This window comes from Mus caroli, chromosome 6 (assembly GCF_900094665.2).
Source record: "Mus caroli chromosome 6, CAROLI_EIJ_v1.1, whole genome shotgun sequence".
Taxonomy (NCBI): domain Eukaryota; kingdom Metazoa; phylum Chordata; class Mammalia; order Rodentia; family Muridae; genus Mus; species Mus caroli.
This window is the reverse complement of record NC_034575.1, coordinates 43,029,264-43,041,087: the sequence shown is the minus strand read 5'-3', so window position 1 is coordinate 43,041,087 and position 11,824 is coordinate 43,029,264. Positions and strand designations below refer to the sequence as shown.

At 48.8% G+C, this 11,824-nt stretch overlaps 1 protein-coding gene across 8 annotated transcripts in view; it reads right to left on the bottom strand.

Annotated features, from left to right (window-relative positions):
* Znf775 (zinc finger protein 775) overlaps nt 1–11,824 on the bottom strand; it is a 34,391-nt gene continuing 22,567 nt past the window's right edge. For 6 of the 8 annotated variants that reach the window (XM_029478547.1, XM_029478545.1, XM_021164636.2 and 3 more), the window contains 2 exons: nt 8,358–8,439; nt 1–2,295 (listed from right to left, as the gene is read on the bottom strand). In XM_029478547.1, coding sequence (XP_029334407.1) covers nt 710–2,295; nt 8,358–8,388 — 1,617 coding nt within the window. In that variant the 5' untranslated portion in view covers nt 8,389–8,439 and the 3' untranslated portion in view covers nt 1–709. The other 2 variants (XM_029478549.1, XM_029478546.1) reach the window with 2 other exon arrangements.

Sequence of the window (11,824 nt, the reverse complement as noted above, 5' to 3'; positions counted from 1 at the left end):
ATTCAGTCCTTCATTTTTCTCCAATACCAGTAAGGGTAAGGACCCAAGGCAATCACAAACACACACACACTTGGCACAGCCTGTTCTTGCATAGTCACTTCCCCAAGCAGCCAAGCTATGGATGAGACCACCTGACTGTACCACACCCTCCAATCATCATACACACTGCCAATTAGGCCAGTCTGCTGTACCTAGTGCTCCAAGCAGCAAGATGCTCAGAGTCTGGGCCATCAAATGATCCAGCGTGGCTGCTTGGCACGGTCCTTGGAGCTGGGGAAATAATTACACCTTCTTAGCTACAGCCTTTGTTCTGTTGGTATCCTTGAGTCTCTGACCGTCTTTCCCATGGGGACCACCGCACTGACCATCTTGTAGCGTATGTGACAGGCTAGTGCTACCATTGATCAGTCCCAGGTCATTTCACACACAGTGGCTTTCCTAGAGACCCCAACAGCTCCTCACAAGGTACCTAAGGCTGGGGGCCAATTCTGAATGGTACACTAACAATCACAGCCCATCCTAAACACCCACAGCTTTGATCTCACCGCCCCTACGAGGCACTTTTTAGACTTCCTTTGAGATGCTTCTAGAATAACATCCTCAGGCCTCAGAACCTTGATGAGCCTAACTCTGGGAGCATCTCCTGTTCCTGGCATACACCCTACAGGCACACACTCCCCCACCCACCACCATAGCTGCACAGGGCACACTACAGCTCTTCCTCTGGGCCAGGGTGTGGGGCCTGAGCTCCACGATGGACACGCTGATGCTTGAGCAGATGCTGCTTTTGACGGAAGCCACGGCCACAGGCTGTGCACAGGTAGGGTCTCTCGCCTGTGTGGTTGCGCCGGTGCCGTGTGAGGTTAGGCTTCTGGCTAAAACAGCGGCCGCAGTCTGGGCAAGCATAGGGCCGCTCGCCCGTGTGGATGCGCTGGTGGATGGTGAGCGCTGACCACCATGAGAAGCTCTTGCCGCACTCGTTGCAGATGAACTGGCGCTGCTCGCTGGGCACAGCCAAGGTCTCACACTCCTGGCCACACAGCACTTCCTTAGCACCCTGGGGACCTTGGGGCTTCACAACCACACTCTGGGCAATCTCAGCTTGTGACTCAGAGCCGGGCACACCATCCCGGACTGCAGACTGCGAGCGCAGCAGCTCCGCAGCTGCGTGCACACGCTGGTGGGCTCGCAGTGCTGCACGGCTGGGGCAGCTCTGGCCACAGCTCGTGCACCTTGCGGCCTGGGCACCAGGTAGGTGCGTGCGCAGGTGCTTGAGCAGGTGCTGCTTCTGGCGGAAGCTGCGTCCACAGTGTGAGCAAGGGTGCGGCCGCTCACCGGTGTGGTTGCGTAGGTGCCTCGTGAGGTTGGGCTTCTGGCTGAAGCGGCGGCCACACTCAGGGCACGCATAGGGCCGCTCACCCGTGTGGATGCGCTGATGGATGTTCAGCGATGACCACCACGTGAAGCTCTTACCGCAATCATTGCAGATGAACTGACGCTGTTCACTGGGACCTAAGCGGCTATGGGCTGTTGTCCGGACACCATGCTGGCCCCTCCAACTCCGGCAGAGCCCCAGCCAGACCCACTCGGGATGCCCGCGTGGGGATCCTGGGCGCAGGCGACAGGACCAGCGACGTGCAGCAGCATACCGGAACATCTCGTGTAAGTTGACTCGGGCACCCAGGCGGTTTCGGGCATGTGCCCGCTGGTGGATGCGGAGGCCCACTTGATGCCGAAAGCAGCGCTCACATTCTGGACATGTGTGAGTGGCAGGCCGAGAGTGTGTCTTCTGGTGCTTGAGTAGGTGCTGTTTCTGGCTGAAGCGCCTCGTGCACTCCGGGCAGCAGAAGGGTCTCTCACCCGTATGATGGCGCTGGTGGCGCACCAGGTTGGGCTTCTGGCTGAAGCTCTTGCCACACTTGCCACAGATGTAAGGCTTCTCACCTGTGTGTGTGCGCTGGTGAATCTTCAGAGACGACCACCAGCTGAACTTCTTCCCACAATCCACGCACACAAAGTGACCCCCGCCCGCAGAAAGTGAGGGGCTCAGAGGACCTGGAGCTGACCCTGGAACTCGAGCAGCCAGTGGTGCATCCTGCTCAGGAAGTGGGGCCCACCGTGTACCCCCAGTCTCCTCTTGTGACCCCAGAGCCCAGGGCCTCCCCATGGTCTGGCAGGGAGGGAGACCACTCTGCTGCTGAAATATGTTTTCCTTGTCCTTCTCTGTGGCCTGAGATGCCACCGTCTGCAACAGCCACTCTGGCTTCTCCTGCTTGATCCTTGCCAGCCCATCTCCTGCAGAGGCAAAGGGAGAAGTCAGAAGACATCACTCTGTAATGAGAAGAGCCTAGAGAGGAAGAGGGCTGTGGATGGGTAGGGATAGCTTTAAGAGTGAAAGGCAAATAGCTTTAAATAAAGGGAAGAATGTGGATAAGAAAGAACAGGGATAGGGAAAGACTTGAAGGATCCTATACGGACAGGCAGAATGTGGAGTGAGGAGAAAGCCCACGGGAGAGTAAACACAAGTGCATGGCTGGCTTGCCAAGGCCATGCATACGCTGTCCTGCCTTCTCTATCCAAGGCCCAGAGCCCAGAAGAGTCAGACACGTTAAAGAAATCAAGCAGAGATGCTTCCTGGTCCAGGGAGAAAAGATGGCCAATGCTCAAAGTCACCACTTAAAAAAAAAATTAAAAACCTCCTTCCCCTCACCTCAGGTGTGTGTGTGGTGTGTGTGTGTGTGTGTGTGTGTGTGTGTGTGCGCGCGCGCAGATGCAAGGTGAATATGTGGAGGTTAGAGAACAGCTCTGTGGTGTTGACTTTCTCATTCCACAAGTAGGTTTTGGGTATTGAGCTTGGGCTCTCAGGTTTGCCCTTTAAGAGCTCCTGCTGAACCATCTCTCTGTCCAAATACTTGGTGTTCTTTTTCTAAGAGTTTGGAACTGGGTGCTTTCTAGGCAAAGGCATGCTCAGTCCCTCAGTGGTTAGGGGTACCACACCCTAAGTCACTAAACTTTCCTCTTCACCGGCAGGGCCCCTGCTCCTATACAGTAGGCATGGAGCAGGAACACCCCACTGGTAAGAACCACCCCCCAATTTAGCAAATTCACCACGAGTAAGTAGGTAGGTAGGCCCCAAAGTCTCCGAATGGGAAACCGCGTTCCGAGCCCTTTCAGTAAAGGCAATCCACTAGAGCTGGGGGAAACAGCTCCCAGACCATACCTTACGCCAAGCTCCTGGCAGTAAGGAGCCACAGTGAAGACCACTTCAGAAAAGACAGTACGGATGTGAGTCACTTTATAGGGACATCAGATCTGGTCAAAACTAATCTGTGAATCCGAAGCCAAGACCATGGCGCATCTCAGCGGCATGGGCTCTCAGGTCCTATTGGTGTCCCTTGATGTGGGTCCTGGTCACAACACTGTGTTTGCTCTATAAGAATTTATGGAGCTTGTGACATGTACACCTTTCTGTGTGTTACACCAGTAAGATGCTCATGCCTGACTGAAAGGGGGCAGCGTGAAACAGTTGTGAGCCTAGAGAAAGATTTGGGAACAACAGTCTTCAGCAGCAGCACAGCCGCACAGTCAAAGGAGTAGAAAAGGGCTGTTAACGCTAAAAACAAAGGGCAGCAAAAGTACAAAAGGATTCCCCCAATCCGAAAATGTCATGCACAGCCTTCATATCACCAAATCTTTACATATATAAAGGAATTAATTTGACCAGAAAATACTAATTGAAATTGATTCCAGAGTAGGTTAAAGGGGCTAGAGAGATGGCTCAGTGCTTAAGAACACTGGTTGCTCTTCCAGAGGACCTGGGTTCAGTTCCCAGCACCCACAAGGCGTCCCCTGTAATTCCAGTCTCAGGAGATCTGATGTGCCCTCCTGGTGTCTATGGGCACTGCATACAGGTGACTGACAGATACGTGCAGGCAAACACACACATACCCATAAAAATAAAAACAGCCTAGCACAGCAGTGCACACCTTTAATCCCAACACTTGGGAGGCAGAAGCAGGCAGAGCTCTGTGAGTTCGAGGCTACCCTGGCCTACAAGTTCTAGGACAGTCAGGAATATGTACACCCTGTCCTTAATTTTTTTTAAATGAAAATATGTTAAAAATAATTTTAAACAAAGCCATGTTTTTTAAAAAACAAACAGACTGTATGAACATTTATAAGAAGCTAATGTGAAAGCTGAATTCTAGCACCAAATATACAACATGGCTGCATCAACTCATTCCACAAAAAATTCAAAGGAAGGTTTGGGAGACGGTTCAAAATTTAAGAGCATGTCCTGCTCTTCCCAGAGGACCTGAATTCAGCTCCCAGCACCCACGTGTAGTGGCTCACAACCAGCTGTAGCTCCAGCTAAGGGGACCTGACATTGTCTTCTGTCTCTGTGGGACCTGCACATATGCAGCATACTCACAGACACACACTCGTCACTCATAAATAAAATATCGTTTAATTTGTAAGAAAGAACTATTCCCAGCTCTGCAACTGTTTAGTAACTAGGAGAGAATGAAAAAGGAGGAGAAGAGAGAGGAAAGGATGAGAGGCTGGGAACCGGGAGCCGTCTATAAGACAAGCGTGCAAGAATGGGGATAGGCAGGAAATTGGAGATTTACTGCTCCTAAAACAACAAAAAAAAAAAAACATTTGCAAAGCAAGTTCATCAGAATCAGAAATAATATAGCCTAGCAGGCATTTTTACTCCAGAAAAGCAATGCTGGCTTGATATAATTCTTGAGGTTATCTTATTAAAAGTAAAGAAAGCATGTGGTGTTGTAGAGAGATTGCCTGGCAGCCATGTTGTCTGTAATTAATTCTCTAGCATTAAAAAAAGTATGTCTTATGTCATTCTCAACAGATGCAGGCAGAGTCATATGATAAAGGCATCATTTCAGGAGGCAGAAGGGAAAGCATTAGCAGACTAGGACTATAGGGAAATTCCAGTTAACAACAACAACAAAAATTGTGTACTAAAATTATAGCAAGCATTCTATTCAACAGCAAAGGATAGAAGACTGCTAAAAGAACAGAATAAGACACTTGGTATCATTGATACTATTTAACCTTGTCCTTGGGGAATCAGCCAAAGGATAGGGGGGAACACAAAAGAGAAAAAACAAAACCTCTTGTATGCTCAGGTGTGCCAGAGGATTCACTAATAAGTGGAAATACTATAGTTCAGCAAGACTGTCAGGCACAAAGCACTCAAAATCACTTTTTAAAGACTGACAATAGCCATTACAAAAGAGCTGTGAATGCCTTAAAAAGCACACAAGTCTTTTGTAAGGAAAAACTACTAAACTTTACTGAAGAGGCAAGAAGTTGTGCTATTAGCCTTAACTGCCACCTGGGAAGAAAGTGTCAATGAACAACTACATAGTTCAGTTACTTGTGGGCATGTCCGCGGTGGGTTGTCTTGGCCGTTAGCCGAGGTGTGCAGACCCACCCTGATCCTGGAGGCACCATTTCAGGACCTGGGCTCTGGACTGTACAGAAAGCTGAACAGCAGCAGCAGCAGGCAGACTGGGCCGCTTTTACTCTCTCTGTGCTCTGGAACGTGATGTGACGCGATGTGACGTCATGGCTGCCATGACTTCCCCAATGATGACTCTTAGAGCTCACACTGTAAGTCAAATAAGCCGTTTCTTCTCTCTATTGCTTTGGTCAGGGTTTTTTATCACAGCAAAAGTAAAACTAATAAAGAACCCCAGGACAAATATATCCCGAAATGAAAAGGCCAATAATACTTAAATTCAGTGTAATCCCATTTAAGTTGGCTTATAAAACATATAATGCATATAATTTAATAAGAAAATCCTTGAAAGGAAAAATTTGGCTTATACAATGTTAAAAGTTAAGCTTCTACCACAGAATGCTAACACTGACAGAAGCCTAAAGGCTGACAAGTATGCAAAGCAGCAGGGACTTATTCCTTAACAGTAGGAATGAAAAATGGCAACTTCTTCAAAAGACACGTCAGCAACGGATTAAAGAGCTGAGCGTGAGTGTATCGAATAATCCAGCAGTCAGTGTTGTAAGTGTTGACCCCAAACCAATTCGAAACAAGATGCCCTTGGAGGAGTGGGCAAATGGGGAGTGGGAGGGGAAAGGAGGGGGAAGGAGGACAGGCGTGGAGACTGCTATATGCATAAGGAGTGATGCTTAGTAATAAAAAGAAATCCACTATCAGGTCATAGAAAGATGGGGGTCTGGGGAAACCTAAATGTGTATTGCTAAGTGAAAGAAGCCAACCTGAAAAGGCCACAGGCTTGGTAGTGCCAGCTATACAACATTCTGGAAAAGGCACATAAAGCGGGACCTGGTCATTCACGTTAGAGGGAGGGAGGAAGGAGGAGCAGTTGGGTGCTGTATTTGGGGTCAATGACACTGCTCTATACCAAACCCATAGAAAGTTCAGCTCCAAGGGTTAGCCCACGTCTACACTATGGGCTTTGGGTAGTTACTATGTCAGTATTGGCTCATCGATCATACTTCACTAAAGTAAAATGTCAACAGAGAAAGAGGGGCCTCCACTCTGTAGTTTTTCTGTTATCTGCTCTGAAACTAAAGTCCATCTAGGTGAGGAGATGTTTGAGCGAAACCCTGCTGTGCTGAGCTCCTCCATCATAAACCTAGAGAGCTGATGCTGCTAGCCCAGGCACTGCAGCAAAAGACAGACAGGCTGATGGAACTGAGAGTGTGACACATGACTCGGGATGTCATTACCAGTCCAGGGTGGAAGACCTATGTCTTAGTGTCAACTGACTTTCTGTGGTAGTTTGAATGAGAATGGCCTCCAGAGGGGCCTTATGTTTGAATACTTAGCCCTCAGTTGGTAGAAGGAAGTATGACCTCATTGACAGGAGTGTGTCACTGGGGGTGGGCGTTGATGTTTCAAAAGAGTTGTGCCGTTCCCGGTTCTTCTGTCTGCCTGTCTGTGTCTGTCTGTCTGTCTCTTTCTCTCGTTCTCTCTCTCCCTCTCTCTCTCCCTCTCTATCTCTCTCTCTCTCTGGGTGTGTGTTTGTGTTTGTGTGTAGGTTATTGATCAAGGTATGTCCTCAGCTGTCCCTTCACTCCACCATTATGGACTCAAATCCTCTGAAACATAAGCCAAATTAAATGTTTCTTCTTCTAAGTTGCCTCGGTCACGGTGTTTTATCACAGAAACAGAAAAGTAACTAAGACATTTTATTTCAGGGGAAAATATTTATGATAGATTCCTGGTGCATAATGTTAATAAATATCAGTTCCAAATAAATTTTGGTCTTCCCCGTGCTTGCTCATGAGAATTCATTTTAATAAAGCCATGCTTTAGGAGGAAAGTAGTGACTTCAATTATATATTGTCAGGACTTGAATGCCCAAGTGTATGGAGTTGAATTGATTACAGGACTGTCCCCTGACCTGCACTGAAATCTGGACATAGGAAACATTTGGTACCAAGTATCCAGTCTGGCGGTGAATCTGAAGTTTATTCGATGAGAAGAGATCACTGTCCCTGATTGACATGCTGCCAATTAAAGTAACCCAGAGACCCCCATGTTTAATGCCTTGCCTGGTTAAACTTGGCTTTGACATCCAACCAGGAAGATGACCCTGGGCAGAGCTCTTCGCCATCTGCCCACTTAAGAGTAGAGAGGAATGTGGATATCCTAGGTCCCTGCAGGTCCTACAGCTAAGAAAGGGGGTGTGCTTGAACCTCAGCCTGCCCAGAGGCCCATTGCCTTGGGCTCAGATGTGATAAAAGCCTCTGGTCTATAGGTACTTGTCCCCATTCATTATGACAAAATGATGCTCTCTGTTGCCATGACAGGACTGCTACTAAGGGCCATTCGCAGGAGAGGGCTGCTTCTGGTTGCATGTGTTCCTAACAAGAGCACATGACCAGGTAGGAAATTTTTCCACTCCAGGCAGCATGTGCCTGGGGATCCCCAGGCTGCCTGCTTTTGTCATCATAGCAGCCTGCAGAGAGATAAAGACCTTGAACTCCAAGTGACCCTGGGACCTATAGAACTCTGGATTCACTAAACACCAGCATCTCTAAGCCAGCCATCCTACCCAGCGAGCTCATTCTCCAAACCTGACCAGCCAGAGTCTTCAGCCCCAGTTCCAGCACCAAAGCACCCCAATTTTACCCGACTTGCTGCATATCTCTATAGCCCAGCTTTGCCTTTTTTTTTTCTCCCAACGTTAATGTCCTTGTTTTATTCTCTGGGTGACCTTCAAAGTCCTGGTACCCACAGTAAAATTCTACATACCAGAAGATACTAGTTGAGAACATCAATTTACGTTTGGCTCCAAGGAGGGCAGGGGGTCTCAGATAGGGAGGCTGACTTCTCTTACCTGAGATGCTGCCAGCCAGGCTGCTCTCCATCCCTGCGGGCCTCCTACTACATCAGTGCTGGTGAGGTCTCAGCCCTGCCACCTGGGGGGTAAGATGGGAGAAAAGAGAAAGAATGGCCAATGAATGGCGCATGATCCAAACCATTTTCCCAGCCCCCATCTCCCATCTCATAGCCCAGGCTTTTTTTTGGGGGGGGTTGTTTTGTTTGTTTGTTTGTTTGTTTGTTAGTTCTATCCACTCCCTCAGGTAAAAATGTGCAGATGGGAAGGTTACGTGGGCATAATTCTCATGTGCAAAGAGAAACTGGGCCCAGGAGAAGCCTTGGTGTGCCAAGACAAAGATAGCTAAACAGCTGAACTGGATAAACATCAAAGTCTCCTAATCCCCACACTAGAGTTTCAAGGCTGACACCCTCAGCATGGGTAAAGAGTGTGTGAGGAGCATGCCACACGAGAACCAGGTACATCAGGTAAGGATAGATATGGGGAACCTGTTAAAGAAGACACCTGGAGGTGTCCACGTAGCAGAGCGCTTACCATGTGCAAGGCCTAGAATTCAACCCCTAGCATTGTCACCAAACCAAAACAATGCCTGGAAGGCAGACTTTCTCCCACATGTCCTAAGTCAGTGGGACACTCTTCCAATGCCCCAGAATAAACCCCTGCAGGACATCTCAATGCTGCTGCTGCTGCTGCTGCTGTCACTGCCACTGTTGCCATCAATGCCACCAAGAACATGCTAGCTCACTCTCCCTAGTTCACGATGTAGCACTCATCCATCTTACTTCACAGTCATCTTTTGAACATTCCCAGCTGCTTCCCTTTATACCTGGGTATGGCTTCAGGCAGACAGTGCAGCTGCTTGGATACCCCAGTCTGACCCAAGCTACTATGCTAATCCCTACAATCTCTACCTGTCAGTCATCTCACTCTTGTTTCCTTCTTCTCTACCTGTCAGTCATCTCACTCTTGTTTCCTTCTTCTGCTTAAGTGTCAGCTTACCAGACAGAGTAGCTGGCTTACCCTGGAACCTCCGTGGACAAGCTAACTCCCCTCACAGTTCTTTTCACCACCCTCTATATTCAGGAGAGTGTGGGGCAGCGTCTTGTGTAGCCCAAGCTAGTCAGCTTATCATGTACCCAAGGAAGACCTTCGATTTATGACCTCCCACCTCTATCTCCCTAGTGCTTCGATCACAGACCTGGGCCTGGCTTTTTTATGTGGTACTAGGACTAGAACTCAAGGCTTCCAGAATGCTATTAATGCACGCTACCAACTGAGCTACATCCCCCCTCACTCACCTCCAACACTTACTGGTTTGAGCATTTCCAAACACTCTGTCTGGCTTTGAGCTGTGGCTCACAGACGGGCTCATGCTCACCACAGAGACATGACTCTCTCCTAAGGTTGGGGTCTGGCTTCATCCACTAACACCACCTTAGCACAAGCAGGGGCTATGTATTTACCTGGCCTATGGAAACTTAAAGCAGACTTCACGCTGGCCTCAGACAGGGGCTTCTTGGTACTTTTGATTTGGTTATCTTCAACTAGAAAACCAATTATGGGCCCTAGAGACCTGAATAAAGACTAGCCCTTGGTTTGATGATCCCCCAGGCCACCTTCCTGAGTCTGCTTTGGGAATACTTATCCAGGCTAGAAACCAGTGCCCTGACTGGAAAGACAAACCCCAGCTGTAGGAAGGGAGGAAACACGTTCTTTCTTTTTCTCAGAACATTTTCTTTAGAAACTTGCAGTTGCTAAGCTCTGGCTCTGTCCTCTCTAAACAGCTGTAGATCTTTTCAAAACTAAATAATCCTCTTGCCATCTTGACAACCCACTAATGTCTTCCTCAGGGGTCTGGAAGCCATCCACTGGAGACATGAACAGGAAGGAAGTCCACAGCTCCATCTTCCAGGGAAGGTGGATACCTCCCTCTGACAGGCTGGCTGGAATAGAAACGTTTCTGTTATAAAAATAAGATGTGGGGCTGGAGAGATTGCTCAGAGGTTAAGAGCACTGACTGCTCTTCCAAAGGTCCTGAGTTCAAATCCCAGCAACCACATGGTGACTCACAACCATCTGTAATGAGATCTGACTCCCTCTTCTGGAGTGTCAGAAGACAGCTACAGTGTACTTACATATAATAAATAAATAAATCTAAAAAAAGATGTTTATTCTTAATTTGGATAAGGGCAATTATCTAACAGATGGCACCCCAATGACCAGGTGATTCATAATGAGCTGCATGTGCCATCCTCCTGCCTGGGGACCAGTCATGATTTGTTATGAGAGCACGTGTGTGCAGTGGGACACATTTGTCTGGGCTGTATCCAGAGCTGGAGTTCCACTGTCTGGCAACGTCACCATTCTTACTAATATTTATTCAACGAACAAAACAAACCTCTGCCTTTTACCCCTGTGGAGATCTCTTCTGTGGAGGCAGCAGATTTTGGCTGCAGCTCTGTTTCCCCCATGAGGATCTGGGAAGAACTGCCACTGTGCATCCTCCTAGACACTGAAACCCACTGGTGGGCAGAGACAGGGGAGTAACAGGAAGTAAAGTCAATCTCTACTTGGAGATGTATCTGGGGACTGGAGCTCTCTCTTGCCTCCACCCACTGCCTCCAGCTCCCTCTTTGTGTGTTTTTGTACCCTACACCTTGGGGACCATCTCAAGAGGCCTTGAGAACTGCAAACAGAGAGGTCACCTAGCCATGGGGAGTCTCAGAGTGAGTGTGGGTCAGAAATGCAAGACAAGGTTAGAGGGTCAGGTCTCACCTATGCCACACAGGCCAGGCCCTAAACCACCCAGTCAGAGCCCTACCTTACCTACTCAGGCTTCTCAGAACTGATTCAAAAACGGCACCAGGAGGGCTTTGGTTCCTGGTGACCCAGCCTGTGCACCACCTTAATATGTCTGTTCAGGCCACACCAGGCAGGGAAAAGCAACTTTTCTGGGGTCTCAGCAGTGACAATGTGGGAACAGAAGGAAGGAGACCCACACATGCTCAAAGGAGAAAAATAAGGGGGGAGGGAGATACGGAAAAGACAGAGATGGGGGAGGGAGGCCATGGTTTTTGAGACCTACTTCCTGTATGCTCTGATGTTACATGTCTACAGAACAGCCTAGGAAAACCAAGCCCAAGGCAGGCCCTGGGACACTCCTCTCAGGTCCACCGTGCCACCACAGACCCTTCCCTTACCAAGTGTGTCTCTCATTCTATCTATTATTCTACCAAGCCACTTACCTTTCTCATAACCCACTTGACACAGCAGTCAGCTGACAAGAGTGAGTAGGTGAGCTGACTGTCCACCTAGCGGGACACAGAAGCTACAGGACAGGTACACACACACACACACTCACACTCACAGGAGACAGGGACACAGCAGCACAGGTTGGTCACACACACACACACACTCACAGAGACAGGGACACAGCAGCACAGGTTGGTCACACACACACACAC